The sequence below is a fragment of the Trachymyrmex septentrionalis genome, unplaced genomic scaffold, assembly GCF_001594115.1.
Source record: "Trachymyrmex septentrionalis isolate Tsep2-gDNA-1 unplaced genomic scaffold, Tsep1.0 scaffold282, whole genome shotgun sequence".
NCBI lineage: Eukaryota > Metazoa > Arthropoda > Insecta > Hymenoptera > Formicidae > Trachymyrmex > Trachymyrmex septentrionalis.
Window position 1 is genome coordinate 39,530 of NW_017305444.1, and position 17,658 is coordinate 57,187.

At 48.1% G+C, this 17,658-nt stretch overlaps 2 protein-coding genes across 2 annotated transcripts; one reads left to right on the forward strand and one right to left on the reverse strand.

Moving 5' to 3' along the window:
- Positions 1-5,919: 5,919 nt before the first annotated feature.
- Positions 5,920-8,980, reverse strand: LOC108749247. Its single transcript, XM_018487815.1, has 4 exons — positions 8,535-8,980; positions 6,875-7,113; positions 6,631-6,791; positions 5,920-6,177 (listed from the first exon to the last, which is right to left on the reverse strand). The coding sequence occupies exons 1-4, from the start codon at positions 8,978-8,980 to the stop codon at positions 5,920-5,922; spliced, it is 1,104 nt and encodes a 367-aa protein (XP_018343317.1).
- A 5,313-nt stretch (positions 8,981-14,293) lies between these two features.
- On the forward strand, positions 14,294-14,863 carry LOC108749248 (extensin-like). Its single transcript, XM_018487816.1, has one exon. The coding sequence runs from the start codon at positions 14,294-14,296 to the stop codon at positions 14,861-14,863; it is 570 nt and encodes a 189-aa protein (XP_018343318.1).
- Positions 14,864-17,658: the final 2,795 nt, after the last annotated feature.

A 17,658-nucleotide genomic window follows, 5' to 3' on the forward strand; every position in this document is an offset into this window, starting at 1 on the left:
CCGCAGAAGTTCTGATCGTACGTCTGACAGGACGTACGATTGTACTCTATCGTCGTAGCACCGTTCCAGAAATATTGCACCAGTTCCTTGGGAGGTCAAAGATTACCAAAAACTGTCAAAGTATACGACGCGGTTGTTCCTCTTCGCTACCTAGTGAGGCCCCAGATCGCATCCAGATTCACGATACCGCTTTTGTTTCGACGGGCATCGATAACGCGTTACACATGAAAACGTTTCTAAAGTATCCGCATACGTGTCGCGAGCTCGTTTAATTGCACATTGGTAGTTGCGCCAGACGGCATTTTTATCGTCTCTTTGGCGTTTTTTTTTTCTTTGCAGCTGCACCCTGTCCATGTTTGTACGGGTCGAGATACAGTCCGCGTCCGTATTTGTACGGAGCGAGATACAGTCCGCGGCCCTGTTCCATCGCGCGGTCGTGTCGTTGCAGCTCTTCGAGCGGACGTCGCGCGGCTTTGTTGTCGTTTACCGCTTTCGCCACGCTGGCCGCTCCGCCGATCAAGGATCCGAGCACGCCCAACATTGGCAGAAACGGTAACGCACCACCTCGTTTTGCCGTTGGAAGTATCCACGTCGTTTTTTTCTTTGTCGTCGTCATCTTCTTCTTCGGTTTCATGCCCATGCCGATCTTGGTCTTGGCTTTCATCGCTGCCCAAACGGCAGCAGCGGCGGCTCTCTCGCCTAAAGCCGAATCACTCGCGGTAATGCGCTTCTGCGCCTCCTCGGCTAGTATATTGTCTGCCGCGTGTCTATTGGTGAGATCGTTGCTGCGCGAATACGCAATGTCGTGTTCCCGACACGCCGCATCCAGCGGATTGCTCGCGTCACCTCTGGCTAATCGCTTCGCAAGTCGAGTGCCTGGGCCGCAAAACTGGTAGCCCGGAATATGTAACTCGAAAGGAAGCGCGTTTACCGCTCGATTCAACAGACTACCGCCCGACGCTGACATTCGTTACAGTCCTTTATCTTAGGTGTGGGACCATTCGCTGCCACGGCTGATTGTAGTGCTTGTCGCACCGACGATAGGTTCGAACCTCCGAATCTGCCTTCACGTGTTCCGAAGGTACCAGACGTGTTCGATGTAATCGCCGTACACGCGTAAGAGTACGACCTTCGGTATATATTGTAACTGTTCGGCGCTCAAGTTTCAAATATCAAAAGGATGACTCAGCGCGAGATACATTTTGCTACTGCGCGATTCGCGGGATTCGCACGTCTTTAAATAGTCGTTCGAGAGCGCACAGCCTGTAGTGTGAGCATAAAATTCGTGCTGCAACCGCTGACGATACGCGTCACGAACTGTGACGCGAAATCGCGAATGATGGGAGGTAGCGCGGAGAAGCGCAAGCACGGTGAAATGCTGCCGAGTACTATACGCGCGATCATTTGCGGCCCGTCGAATTGCGATAAAACCAACGTTCTCATAAGCTTACTCGAGAGCCCGAACGATATACGTTTCGAGAACGTATACGTCTATTCGAAATTGTTGCAACAGCCAAAGTATCGATATCTCGAAAATTTGTTTACGTCTATCGACGAAATCGGCTACTTTACGTTCTCCAACAACAACGACGTTCCACCGAGTGAGGCGCGCCCAAATTCTATTTTTATCTTTGATGACGTGGCATGCGACAAGCAGGATGTGGTGAGAGAATACTTCTCGATGGGCCGCCACGCGAACGTTGACTGCTTCTATCTCTGTCAGACGTATGCGAGGATACCTAAACATCTGATACGCGATAACGCGAACCTTCTGATCCTATTCAAACAGGACGATACCAACTTGAAACACGTTTACAACGATCATGTAAATACCGACATGTTGTACAACGAATTTTGTACGTTGTGTCACACCTGTTGGCAACAAAAATATGGATTCGTAGTGATAGAAAAGACAGTGCGCTCACAAATGGACGATACAGAAAAGAATTTAACGAGTTCGCGATACCGTAACGCGACCAGTCGTTGTCGATACTTAGCCAGAGACAAATATGACAGATGTGCGCGAGCGTGAAAAAATCGCGAGGGCGATTAAGAAAACGAGCGATCCGTAAGAAACATCGAGCTCTGAAGACCGGTAGAATCGAGGAGGACATCGCGTTGAACAGACGTTTTAAGCCTCTTATCAAGCCGCTGCAACTTTTCGTCGACAGCCCCGACGTGCAAGCGACAAAGAGAGAGTCGCGCGACGAAGATACAGCGTCTGTCCATAAACGCGAGAGGAAAGAGGAAGAGGAACAAGAGGAGAGAGAAGAAGCGAGCGAGACATTCGAGCGTTCCACGACTCTGCATAAATCCAATGATCGATCGCACGATGATGTACAACCAATAACCTCCACCCCGCATGCCAAAATCGTACCAACGATAGAGTCGTTTGAGAACATTTTCGAAACGACGGAAGATTCATTAGCGACGAAGGTTCAAAATCAGCTGCAAACGTCGGAAGGTCGAGAGGCGTTACAAGCTGGTTTGGGCCCTCTGGGTCAAAAGTACGTCGAGGCCGTCCTGAGGGGAGCGCTATATAAAGAAAGGTATAAATCGCGTGTACGGCGTTTACCTACACAAGAATGGGCTGATGAATTGGCAATAAACGTTTCGACGTGGATGACGCGGATAACATAATTATCGACGGCGTACGATACGCTGATACACCAGGTCTTTACGAGTTGATTTTCAAGAGAATTCCCGACGATGCCCTCTACACGGAAGACGATATGCACAAGTACAAGAGCATGCTGTTGATGACGAACGCGCACAAACACAAGAATCATTCACAGGGTCAATTATTGAGCAGAGGATACAAGTACAAACACGTAATCGCGCCGTTGATGTCGGTCACACCCAAGAAACAGAAGAAATCTGGAAAGGGATTACCTCACGTAATGACATTGAACGACAATGCGATCGATTACGTGCACTGGGATGATCCCAACGAGCTGGTGGATCGTCTACGATTGCTCGACGCTTCGCACCGAGCAGGCAACAACGCTCACGACAACGAGATGCTGTCGATCATCGAGGAGCTTCGCGAAGCCGGTCTTATTATAAATTAAATCACGTATTCATAAAACGAGTCACTCGAGTGACGCCAGCGAGAAAAATACATTAATTTCTTGTACTCTGTGTATTACACGTCGAATCATGAAAAAGAAATCCGATGAAAAGAGAGAACAAATTAGCTCCGTGAAACGTCAACTCGTCGAGAAATTGCACGCTCCGGCGAGAAGAAATTTTCCGCGAAGGCGTGTCATAGTCCGAGGGTACGATCTGTGGCAGGCTGATATCGTTGAGATGCGCGCATACTCGAGTTTCACCAGAGGCTACCACTACATACTCACCGTCATCGATGTGTTGAGCAAGTACGCGTGGGCCGTTCCGCTCAAGAGCAAGGGTGGAAGCGAGGCGGCGAACGCTATCGCTGAGATCGTTCGAGAGAGTGAAAGATGTGCGAAAAATTTACAAACGGGTATGGGAAAGAATTTTACAATGCAGATGTACAGAATATTTTGAAACAACACAACGTTAATCACTATTCCACGTATTCGACGTTGAAAGCATCAGTGGTCGAGCGGTTCAATCGCACGCTCAAAAACGACATGTGGAAGATGTTTACACTCAACGGCAATTACAAGTGGGTCGACGAGCTGCCGCGTCTGGTGTCAGATTACAACGCGCGCAAGCATCGCACCATCGGCATGCGACCCTCTGACGTAACTTCTGCGATCGCCGAAAAACTCTTGGGCACAGTGTACAGTGCGATAAAGATAGCGGGTCCTGCAAAATTCAAAGCAGGCGATTCGGTACGCGTGAGCAAGTACAAGACGATTTTTGAGAAGGGTTACACACCAAATTGGACCACCGAAGTGTTTACGATCGTTAAGGTGCAGCGTACCAATCCCGTAACTTATCTACTCGAGGACTATCGTGGAAAATCCGTCGCTGGAGCGTTCTACGAGCACGAGTTGCATCGCGCTACTCATCCGGACGTGTATCTCGTGGAGAAAGTGTTGCGCAGGAAGGGCGACAAAGTGTACGTCAAGTGGCTGAGATTCGATGGATCGCACAATTCATGGATACACAAAAACAATGTTATTTGATAAATTTTTAATTGATATATTTTTTTTGTATACATATAACAATATAAGAACATAAATGTGTAAAATACTTTTTTTATTATCCTTTCCATTTTTAGAGTATACAGATATGAAATATGTATATAAATGTATGATACATGAAATGAAAAATAACAGTAATTCATAATAAATGATACTACATAAAACATAATAGTAATACTTATATAAACACGTAAAAACATAATGCGTAAATTATAATGATAATAGTACATAATAATAACAGGTATGTAGATTGTACCAGAATATTTAAAAAAATGTAAAAAGGCATACACAAAGTACAAATTAAGATAATACATAAAGCATAATAATAGTAATACATATACGCTGTATGAAAATATAAAAAAAATGTAAAAACATAATATAAATGTTGATATGTACATATATTACAAAGGTATCCGCCAATGTCCCCACGGTAACGTCTCCGTCGAATTCGGTACGACGTATCGTTTGTCATCGTATGGACTCAGAGCGATTTTCGATTCGGATATCGTATATACCTTGTGCAGTTTAGATCGTATACACGATTGACAACGAGTAATTTCGATCTCTTCGTTCATATATCGAGTGTAATCATCGAACGTTATCGTTTGCGCTACGACATTATTCTTTACGCCTTTCACCTTTTTAGTGTCCTTCTTGCCGTTTACCCTCATAGCGTACATCTTCGCTCTGAGACCAACGAATTCAGTCATTATCGCACCGTTATTTTCATCCTTCATCAGACCGGATACTTTTCTGTTCGCGAGAGGCATATCGTACACGTTGTCTGTCGGATAATCGTTCGTGTCGAATCTAGCAATATCGCGTTTCATAGTTTCGTAAACGTCCTCGCACTCGACGCGGTAAGACTGTCTATATCGGTGTACATTATTTTACATTTGTCGCTAAACAATGGTAACATATACTCGTGGTGAAATTCTTACAAGCAGACTTTCGATATGTCGAGTATACACATACCCACGTAAATCGGTTTGTTGAACTTCACCTCGAGTTTGCACAGTTTGACGGCTATTAAATTTTCCGCAAAGACGCTACGGCTATGGAAATTTGGTTTTGTAATCATTTCCTCCGCGCCGTACTGTCCATCCCATGTTAATAATTGTTAATAATTTTACATTAACGTGGTTGCGCACATTCTTCATAGTTTTACCGAATACCGCGTTGTTCATTAATTTATATAAATTTTTTTCGAAATCTTTTTTTCGTTTTTCGTGCGCATTCTGAAATTTGTATTAAGTTCAATGTAATCGCAAAGCCATGGAGATTGCGCGAATTATAGCACTCGATGGATCTTTGTTACGCGAAGACCGTGACGAGTACATTGCTGTAGATTGCGGTAGTGGATGACGTAACGCTGTTTATCGTACAGCGTCGCTAAAAGTTTATGTTCGCGCTTGCCGGACGGCTTATCGCGCGTCGGACAGAACGGTAGGTCAGTGTGTCGGTCGTGTATATGCTGCGGATACTCGAGATCGACTTCAAGAATGTAACCGGTGGGCGAATCCAGAGCAATCGCGCTCGCGTCAAAGTTCGCAGCGTCTTCGACCCATTGAAATTTGGCGTATGGCAAATTCACACATCGCCCATCCGTATAAATTGTTAACGTCGTAGTACATCAAGTACGACGACGGGTCGTACGAGTGCATGTACTTGTTATTAGCCTGTGCGTATCTGCCTGAACATTGACTGAGACCACCGGGTATATCGCACTCGATGAACATGATCATGTCAATATCAGTGAGCAATTCAAACTTTACACGCGTATGTTTTAATATCGCGTGAAACCAAGCAAGGTGTAATAATGTGCGGGATTGAGACCGTAACTCGCGACGCAACTTTTGCGGAAATTTTCGAAAATGTCGGCTAATAACAAGACATCGGTTTTCAAGTACAGATCACTGTACTCGCCGAGCGTTCGGATGGAGAATCGCTGCCATACATTCGCCGCGTGAGCGTAATCGCTCTCGGATACGGTATCGCCCGTTAACGAACTGTAAAAAGATTTGCGCGGTGATAAGTGCGTGTCCTGCAATTTTTCGGCACAGTCAACGTACTCGTATGAAAAGACTCTTTTACAAGTCAGTAATTCAAATTCATCATCCGATAGTGTTGAAAATTTTGAACGTATAATTTTTAATTTGTCTTTATCAAGATACGACGCTAATTCATCGAGACTTGTACTAAGAAATTTGAAAGAATCAATAAAACGTAATTTTACACAATTTCTTTGAAAATTATTTTCATTTTTATCTTTAGTGCTATCGACATGTTTTGTGAAGATGTATTTTTCTTTGGTTATCGGTAATACATCTACGCGTACTTCATATGCTGTAGCGATTTCCTTAATTATAAAATGCGCGTTGTAGCCCAATAAATTGTGAAAAACGATCGGAATATATAATAAATTTTTATAATTTAAATTACAGTTTGAATGCACTGGACCGCGGTATCTACCGATTAAGTGGCAATGATCGCTTACCCGCGTGTCGTCCGACGCGAACGGTTTCTCGCAGATGTGACAACGCGTCGCGCTACGGTACACCTCCCATTGTTCTTTCGACAACGTTTCCATGGGCACGTTGGCGGATACGATATTTTTCACGCGATGCGCCAAATCGTTGAGTTGTCGCGCGAACCACGCTATACAATCTTTATCGCGACGGAACTAATATGAAGATAACGCGTCATCGTATGAGCAACGCACGTAATAGCCTATGCTGAACCTAACCTCATGCCGTGATACGCGTACGACGACGCATCTTCCCTGTCGGGTTTCGTCTTTCGTAAAACGCACTCCAGATCGGCGTAGACGACGAATGGGACGCGCTCCTTGTTGCAGAGGTTCCCAAATTCGAGCCACTTTTCGTCCTCGCTCGGCAGTCGAATAGCGCAATCGTTGATCTTCTGGCAGTCCATTGTGTGCGACTGCAATTTCTCATTCGTTCTGAAGTACGAGGTCTGGCTATTAAATAACAAGACTGTGTATGAAAAAGAGTTTTACTTTAAAAATTATTCTACAATTTAATGCTCCCCTTCAATGTACTCCCCTCCCCTCGCCACACACCGTTCCATTCGTTTTTTCCATTGGTCAAAGCAATGCTGGAAGTCTTCTTTTGTAAGAGCATTTAGGAGCTCCGCCGATTTTCGCTTCACCTTTTCCATCGACTCGAACCGGGTTCCTTTTAAGGCAGACTTGATCTTCGGAAACAGGAAAAAGTCACAGGGTGCTAAATCAGGCGAGTACGGCGCGTGTTCGAGCACTGGAGTGCCTCTAGCGGCTAAATAACGCTTCACAGACAGCGCGTTATGGGCAGGTGCGTTGTCCTGGTGTAAGATCCACGACTTGTTTTTCCACAACTCCGGCCGTTTCTTACGAACTCGCTCTCGCAGTGTTGCCAAAACTGTCAAATAGTAAGTTTGGTTTACAGTTTGACCCTCTGGAACCCATTCAGTCATCACGATGCCGTTGATGTCGAAAAAAACGATTAGCATGGCTTTAAATTTTGATTTCGACATCCTTGCTTTTTTCATTCTTGGCGATGCAGGAGTTTTCCAGTGCATGGATTTCCGCTTAGTTTCAACATCGTATTGGAATATCCAGGTTTCATCGCAAGTGATGATGTTTTCCATCAATTCAGGCTCTTCATCTAACCTCTCAAGAAAATCTGAGCAGATCTGTTGACGGACGAGCTTTTGGTCAGGGGTCAAATTTTTTGGGACCAACTTCGCACAGACTTTCTTCATGTTTAATTCGTCATGTAAAATTTTTCTGACAGTTTCTTTATCGGCGTTTGTCTCAGCAATCATCCGAATGCTCATACGACGATCTCCGCGCACAATTTCATTGATTTTGGTCACTGTTTGCGGAGTTGAAACAGAGACAGGTCGACCTGGACGTTGGTCATCTTCGGTGCTCTCTCGGCCTTCAGAAAACCGTTTATACCATTCGAAAACACGCGCACGAGGTAGAGAATTCTCACTATAGGCCTCTTTCAACAACTTATAGCACTCAGTCGGAGTTTTTATTAATTTAACGAGAAATTTCACATTGATCCGTTGCTCATGTTTTTCGTCACACATTGTTATCGGCACGAGAAAAAAACAAGTTCGTTTCTAACCTATATAGAAAAAATACTACTACTGCGACAAAAACGTGTTTTTGTACTGGAATAGTAGACACTTCCAGCTATCCAATTCTGCATTCGTTTCCCACCCTACCCCTCTAGGACGCCTTCTGCGCGCGCAGTCTCGTTATTTAATAGTCAGACCTCGTAATGCAAGCATCTGAAAAAAAAACAAAAAATTACAACAGTTACCTATATTTTATTAATAAGATGAGAAATTATAATAATTTTTTCATGCACTTATTTTTCGTGTACTTACCGGTCGCAGAAATATTTCTTGTGCTCTTTTTTGCTTAATTGCGAGCTCACAAGACGCGACAGGTTCTTGATCCACGCAAAGTGGCCGACACCGTCGTTGCGTGGATCTTGCATGTACAGGAGATTGACATGCTTGTCCTTCTTGTCACTGGTGAGCCGTAGAAGAAGGACTTGTTTATTCTCGATGCCGTATACATTGATCGACACCGCGTTCAACCGTTCGAATTTCGGAATGTCTTTGAACGTTATCGGAAATTCGATACTCGCGAGATTCAACATCGTCGTATAATGCGGATACGATGACTCTCGCTCCCCATACTTTTCAGCCAGGTACAGAGCGGCAACCACTGACCACGCGAAGCACGCATTGTCCTCCGTTCTAACATTGATCACCGTTCGTTTCGTCGCTATTTCCCGCGGCACCTCGAAGTAACATCCTGCGCGCATGGGATTTAGTTTGTCCACATTCTCTTTGAGGTTCACATTCAATTGAGGATTCGTGACAATGACCACCCGCTGTCGCGTTCCTGGAACTCTTCGAGTGATGTCAACGTGGGTTCGATGATATGCTGCTCGTACCACTCGCGCAAATCGATGTATCAGTATATCTCACGGTTTTTAGTGTTTATACTCTTAATGTCACGTTTGATGTTTGTCATAAACTCGCCGTTGAACGCAGTGTTCACTTTTGCACTACCGTGTCTTTCTACGGCGTCTCGCACACGTTCGAGCACTGTTTCTCTCGCGTCGTCCAAAAACCGCCGTGGCTCGATGTAATCGACGTTGACCACAGCATTCGTCGATATACGGCTTTCAAACGCGGCGTCGATCTCTCGCCAGACGAGAGATCTTTCGTCGCGACTCGCGTACCAGCCACCAACGTATACGAAACGTCGCTCTAATTGTGTCTTTGCACCCGTGAGTCGCGCGATCCTCGCCACCATGGATGTCTGTGTCGGTGGGGCGCGGACGTTTGGCACGACAAAGCTCTTCGAGCCTCTCGATGCACTCGTCGCATCATTGCAGCCACGCGAAACATTCCACCAGAGTAGCGATATGGCTGCACTGCTCCAACAGTTCGCGTTCCACTCCCTCATGATTTTCCATTTTTTTCTTTAGACACGTCACACTCTTCCACGGAGCACTTGCACGTGACTCGTTCACACACGATGCAGCATCGCGACATATCTTGAAAATCATAATGTTCTAACACTTTTTTATTATGTTTGCTTGCGAAAATGCATTGTTCACACTCAAAGCATTGGTTGTCGCATCTGTCGAAAAATAGTTTTGGCGCAAGATCGCGATCACGAAACTACATCCATATACGAGTATTGTCAATAATCAGCAGTTCGACGCACTTTTCCCTATCTGCAGGAATCTTAATGCAGATGCACCAACCTTGGCTCTTATCTGCGATTTTCTTCGCCCAATAATAATTGTCCTTTATTACATTGACACTTCTATTCCACCAATGTCTCTTCTCATATTCATCGTCCTTGTAACATTTCTCTCGTAACCGTAGATACACTTTCTGTCGCAAGAGAAAAGATCAGTCAGAAACGGGCTCTCTGATAACTGTCCCATGTTTATCACCACGTATACCCAATTCACGATTGCGTAGGAATTGCACTGGCGATATTCGTGTACCAATGTCTCTTTTTTGCAGAATACTGAGAACATACAACACATCATCTACGTTAGAGTCTTCCCACATATTTTTCAGTAGTGTCTGGCTCATAATACCGTTCACAATAGTTTTTTTCAAGGATTCACGTTACTAATGTGTTCGACTACGTTGACTATGTCCTCAACGTTTGCACGATGATCACCCATACTTTTTTTCCACTATTCTTATTGCGATCAATTAGTTTGTCTTCCAGAGCACCAACTGAGGAACTGAGCGCTGATAACTCATTATATATTTTATTTGTGACTTCTTTGTCCCTTTGCCTATTGAGTCATACTTTATTTAGAAGTAGATAAGGCAGCATTTGACCACGGACCATGAACACACGTGAACTTGACCACATGACCTTGACCACACTTGACCTTGGCCACGTGACCCAGAGCACACGTAACTTGACCACGTGCCCTTGACCACACGTGACATCGACCACGTCACCTTGACCTCACGTGACTTTGACCAAGTGCCCTTGACCACACGTGACATTGACCACACGTGAACTTCACCAAGTGACCTAGACCACACGTGACTTTGACCACGTGCCCTTGACCACACGTGACCTTGACCACGTGACCTTGACCACACGTGACATTGACCACATGACCTTCACCACACGTGACATTGATCACGTGCCCTTGATCACACGCGACCTTGACCTCGTGACCTAGACCACACGTGACCTTGACCTCACGTGACTTTGACCATGTGCCCATGCTACACGTCACATTGACCACGTGACCCTGACCACACGTGACCTTTTCCACGTGTCCTTGAACTCTCGTGACCTTGACCACGTGACCTTGACCACACATGATCTTCACCACACGTAACCTTGACCACGTGACCTGGACCATAAGAGACCTTGACCACGTGACTCAGACCACTCGTAACTTGACCAAACGTGACCTTGACCACGTCCCGTTGACCACACGTGACCTTGATCACACGTGACCTTGACCACGTGACCTAGACCACTCGTGACCATCACCACATGTGACCTCGACCACACGTGACCTTGACCACGCGTGACCTTGACCACGTGACATTGACCACTCTTGACCTTGGCCACATGACCCTGACCACACGTAACTTGACCACACGTGACTTCGACCATGTGCCCATGCCACGCGTGACATTGACCACGTGACCCTGACCACACGTGACTTTTACCACGTGTCTTTGAACTCTCGTGACCTTGACCACGTAACATTGACCATACCTGACCTTGAACACGTGACCTTGACCACACATGATCTTCATCACATGTGACGTTGATCACGTGACATTCACCACACGTGACCTTGACCACGCGACATTGACCACACGTGACCTTGACCACGTGACTGTGACCACGTGACTTTCACGACGTGACCCTGACCACACGCAACTTGTCCAAATGTGACCTTGACCACACGTGACCTTGAACGCACGTGACCCTGATCACACATGACCTTAACCACGTGACCTTGACCACGTGACCTTGACCACACTTGACCTTGTCCACGTGATCCTGACCCCACGTAACTTAACCATACGTGACTTAGACCACGTGACCTTGACCACACGTGTCATTGACCACATGACCTTGACCACTCGTGATGTTGACCACGTAACCTTGACCACGTGACCTTAACCACGTGTCCTTGACCACGTGACCTTGAACACGTGACCTCGACCACGTGACCTTGACTTCACGTGAGTTTAACCACATGACCTTGAGCACGCGTGACTGTGACCACACGTGACTTTGACAACGTGACCTTGACCACACGTAACCTTGACCACGTGACCTTGGCCACACGTGAACTTGACCACGTGACTTTGACCACACGTGAATTTGACCACGTGCCCTTGATCCCACGCGAGATTGACCACATGACCTTGACCAGATGTGACCTTGAACACGTGACCTTGACCACGTGACCTTGACCACACGTGACCTTGACCCCACGTGACCTTGACTACGAGACCTTGACCACAAGTGAGCTTAACCACGTTACATTGACCACACGTGACCTTGACCACGTGACACTGACCACGTTACCTTGATCACATGTGACCTGGACCACGTGCCTTTGATCAGACGTGACCATGACCACGGGATCTTGACCATACGTGACATTGACCACGTGACCTTGACCACTCGTGACCTTTACCACACGTGACCTAGACCACGTGACCTTGACCACACGTGACGCTGACCACGTGACATTGACCAAACGCGACCTTGACCAGACGTGACCTTGACAACGTGACCCTGACCACAAGTATTGTTCACCACACGTGACCTTGACCAAGTGACCATGACCACAAGCGACCTTGATCACGTAACGTTTACGACGCGACTTTGACCACAAGTGAGGTTCACCACACTTGATCTTAACCACGTGCCAATGACCACACGTGACTTTGACCACGTTACCTTGACCACACGTGACCTTGACAAACATGACCTTGACCACACGTGACCTTGACAAACATGACCTTGAGCACACGTGACCTTGATAACGTGCCCTTGACCACACGTGACCTTGACCACACGTGATCTTGACAAACATGACCATGACCACACGTGACCTTGACCACCTGACCTAAACCACACGTGACCTTCACCACGTTAACTTGACCACACGTGACCTTGACGACATGACCTCCGCATGGCCACCATTTGTTCCACACGTGGCCATCACATGGCCACCACGTTGCTCCCACGTGGCCCTCACGTGGCCGCCATGTGGCCACGACCTGACCACATCGTTGCTCCCACTTGGCCCCACGTGGACTCCACGTTGACTCCACGTGGCCACCACGTGGCCACTAATTGGTCACCACGTTGTCCCCACGTTGACTCCAAGTAACTTTCACGTGGCCTCCACGTTGTCCTCACGTAGCCACCACGTGGCCAGTATGTGGCCACCATGTTGCCCCATGTGGACTCCTTGAGGCCACCACGTGGCAGCCATGTAGACTCCACGTTGATTCCTTGTGATCACCACGTGGCCTCCTCGTTGACACCACGTGGCCACTATGTGGCCACCACGTTGTCCCCACATGGACTCCACGTGGCTCCTACAATGCCCCCACAATGCCCCCACGTTGCCCCCACGTGGCCACTACGTGGCCATCATGTTGCCACTACGTGGATTTCTTGTGGCCACCACGTGGACTCCTCGTGGCCATCACGTGGCCGCCACGTGGCCCCGATGTGACCACAACGTTGCCCCACGTTACCTCCACGTGGCCACCGCGTTGCCCTACGTGGTCTCTTCGTAGACACCACGTGGACTCCTCGTGACCATCACGTGTACTCCACGTGGCCACCACGTGGACTCCTCGTGGCCATCACGTGGACCCTATGAGGACTCCACGTTGCCCCCAAGTAGCCACTACGTGGCCACCGCGTTGCCCCCATGTTGCCCCCACGTGGCCCCCACTCTGCCCCCGACCACTTGGGCCGTCGACCACTTGGACACCGACCATGTGGCACCCAACCTCTTCGACCTCCAACCACGTGGCCCTGCCCACGGTGCCCTGCCTACGTGGCCCTGCTCACGTTGCCCTGTCGACTTGGTTTTCCCTACGTGGCCCTGCCCACGTGGCACTGCTCACGTTGCAAAACCCACGTTGTCCTTCCCACGTGCTTCTGTCCACGTGACCCTGCCAACGTTCCCTGCCGACGTGGACCTGACACGTGGCCCTGTTCACGTGTTTCTGCTCACATGACCTTGCCCACGTGGCTCTGCTCACAAGGAACTGCCCACAAAGCCCTGCCAACATGGCCCTGCCCACAAGGCCTTGCCCACGTGGGCTTGCTCACGTGGCCCTTCCTACAAGGATCTGCCTACGTGACAGTGCCCACGTGGACCTGCCCAAAAGGGCCTCCCTACAAGGCTCTGTCCACGTAGCCCTGCCAAAGATGGCCCTACCCACGTGGCCCTGGCAAAGATGGCCCTGCCCACCTGGACCCTCCCAAGGTTACACTGCCCACAAGGTACTGCCCTAAAGGCACTGCTCACGTGACCCTGCCCACACATCCCTGCCCTCGAGGCCCTTCCCAAGGTGGCCAGGCTTACATGGATTTGAAAACGTGGCTCTGCCCACGTGGTCCTGCCCTCACGTCCCTGCCCATAAGGACCTGCCCACGTGGTCCTGCTCAATGTGGCCTTGTCACGTGGCCCTGCCCACGAGGCCATGCCCACGTGGCCCTGCTTAAGTGGCCCTGCCCACATGACCCTTCCCACGTTGCCTTGCCCATGTGGCCCTGCAAACGTCCCCTGCCCACGTGGCACCCGACCACGTGGCCCACGACCACGTGGCGCCCACATGTACCCTACATGGACCCCAACCACTTGGACCCCCGACCAGGTGGCTCCGATCACTTGGACCCCCGACCACGTGGCTCCCGACCACGTGGCCCCCTACCACGTGGTTCCCACGTGACCTTCACGTGGCTACCACGTGGCCTCAACGACCACTTGGACCACCGACCACATGACCCTCGACCACATGGCCCCCGATCACAAGTTCCCCCGATCACAAAGCCTTCGACAACGTGGCCCCCGACCACGTGGCCCCCGACCATGTGGCCCCCGACCACATGGTCCCCCGACCACGTGGCGCCCAATCACGTGGCCCCAACGTGACCCCTACGTGACGCCGACGTGGCCCGCACGTGGCCCCCGACTACGTCGTTCCCCGACCACTTGGCATCCGATAACGTGGTCATCGACCTATTGCATCCCTGACCACGTGGCTCCCGACCACTTGGAAACCGACCACGTGGCCCCCACATGGCCCCCACATGGCCCCCACGTGGCCTCCATATGGCCCCCGACCACTTGGACCCCGACCACTTGGACCCCGACCACGTTGCCCTTACACGCCCCCCACGTGGCCCCCGACCACGTGGCCCCCACGTTAACATCACGTGGTCCCCACGTGGCCCCCGATCACTTGGACTCTCGTCCACGTGGCCCCCGACCACGTGATCCCGCGACCACGTAGCCCCCACGTAGCCCCCACGTGGCCCCAGACCACGTGGTGACCACGTGGCTCCCATGTGGCCCCCACGCGGCCCCCGACAACTTGGACTCCCGACCACTAGGACCTCCGACCTCGTGGTCCCCGACCACGTAGCCCCCGACCACATTGCTCCCACGTGGCCCCCGACCATTTGGACCCCCGACCACGTGACCCCCGATTACGTGGCCCCCGAGCATGTGGGCGGTGCAATGGACGGCATCATACGCTAAGTCCCAAAGGAAGGTCCCCAAAACGAATCCTTCTCAGGAGAGCTAGCCTGGCATTCTTCCACGACCGGAGGAACCGGCTGTACCTGAAGCATTCTCTGAAGAGTTGCCCCTCCAACGCATCAACGGCCAATGCCGAGACCCTATCAGGTATCTTATCCAGACTTGGCGCTTTGATTAGGCCCCTTGGCCTTCGAAAGGCCTCCGACAGGGAAGCTGTTTTTCGCCCCCCATCCCTCAAACAACCACGACGGAACCGCAACCGTTAGTCGCCTAATTTCAGTGGCCTCTGGGTACTCTCAATACGACTCCGCCACGATTCCCAACTCCAGACCGCGTTCCGTGAGTGCAGGAATAAGTCCTGCGGTCGTAGTCCAGGTTCTTCTAGAGAACGCCGTCTATTCTTGCGCATATGAGCCTCCTCCACGGCGATCTCCATCGGCGCGCGATGCGGAAGTACTCTCCCCCTTGGTGGCGATGGAGGGCTCTAGGCTCGGCGGAAAGACCGCCTTACAGGCACCACCAACTTAGCTCAGCCTCGAATGAGTGAACAGATCTTACTCCCAGAGCGATGGTCCAGGTTCTCTTTCCCGCGTCCTGACACGGCAGGCAGCATGCCTCCGCCATGCAGCTGCGAGCCGTGTGGCCCGGGGCCCCGCAATGATAGCAGTAGTCGCTATGGGCCGTTTCGCTGGAATACGCCGTCCTCACATGCCCAACCCCCAGGCACCTAAAACATTGCAGGGACCGCTCGGGGAGGACCTCTACGCGACCAGCCTATTACCAACCTGCTTTCAGCGGCGACTTTGTTGGCCGCGGTGACCGGGCAGCGTGCCTAAACTGACCCAAGTCCATCTCGGGTCGCGCGTTTAATTTCTATCCTTACGGAGTCTCGCGATACTCGAATCATGTTCTAGTATCATGAACACAAACCCTAAGTACATAATATTTATATTGGTCACAATAACACGAAAGTAAATTTATATTGATTTTCGAGAGAAGAGTTTGTTTTTCTTCGATTTCCATCGTCAGTACGCATCACTTGTAAAATAAAATATTGGTTAACAAATATTTTTATAAATTATATTTAGGGTTATTAACGATAACGTATCGGTCGTTATCATGTCTTTTTTGCTCAAATTTAACGATGACCTTATAGAAGAGAATAATGAGAAACAGGAAAATATAGACTTAATTACTTTCAAACGTTGGTAAGTTTAAAATTTCTTTTTTTTTAATTTTTTTAAATATACATCGACGAATAATTTTGAAATAATAATGGACGGATATTAACAATCCAGATAGAATTAAACGTATTTGTAGTACGTATTTTTAGTACGTCGATTTAACCAGAAGATTATTCAACAGCATATTACATGTGCTTTTATAATATAAATGCGATTAGATTATTTTTTATACATATTTTTCTGCAACAATGGAAATTTATGTGTAAAAACTCTTAGTCCAAATCTATTGTACAATAAATGTTTTCATACTTGCGTACGAAATTTACCTATTACAATCGAATGCAAGATGAATAATTAATTGACTATGATTCATTTCTTATGACTTAAGGCTTAAAAGTCTTTTGTAGATCTGGGCTTATTCTACGATTGCAAAAGTCAAAAAAGATACTAAAAAAAGTACAAGAAAACATTCGTTTGTGTGTTGATTAAAATTCCCAAAAATTTTTACTTAAAACAAGATAAACATACGCACATTTGGGCATTGAAAAGAGAAAACGTGAAGATTGAGAGTAAGAAATACGAGCAATATAAAAAGATCCAAGATTTTACGTTCAATTGTCCACATAGGCATCGAGAATTGGATAACTTGCAATAAAAGCAACGTAATAGCCAATTAACATTTCTCGCGAAATAAAAAAGTGATGTCATAATTATCATATTTAAATTTAAATTTATTATACTTTTTACGTCTGGATAAGCACAGGTAAAGCGTATAAGATTTCTTTTCGTTTTTTTAATATTTATGACAATATGCAATATTGTTTGTAATTATAATATTAACTTCAAAAATATGACAAAAGAATGTATCATTACTTGATCCTAATATTTTCCTCATTAACATATAGTCATGACCTTCAACGATTACCAATAACACTTTCGCTGGTACAATGTTATAATTAACTATAATGACTACCAATAACATGTTTGCATGTACAATATTCA

What these genes read in the sequence shown, in the direction of transcription:
- LOC108749248 (XM_018487816.1), top strand. Translation starts at nt 14,294, where the DNA reads ATGGATTTGAAAACGTGGCTCTGCCCACGTGGTCCTGCCCTCACGTCC.
- LOC108749247 (XM_018487815.1), bottom strand. Translation starts at nt 8,980, where the DNA reads ATGCGCGCAGGATGTTACTTCGAGGTGCCGCGGGAAATAGCGACGAAA. An exon ending in AAGAAATATTTCTGCGACCG is followed by an intron (nt 7,114 to 8,534) that starts GTAAGTACACGA and finishes GTTATTTAATAG; the next exon opens with CCAGACCTCGTACTTCAGAA. An exon ending in TCGCGTCGGACGACACGCGG is followed by an intron (nt 6,178 to 6,630) that starts GTAAGCGATCAT and finishes GAAAAATTGCAG; the next exon opens with GACACGCACTTATCACCGCG.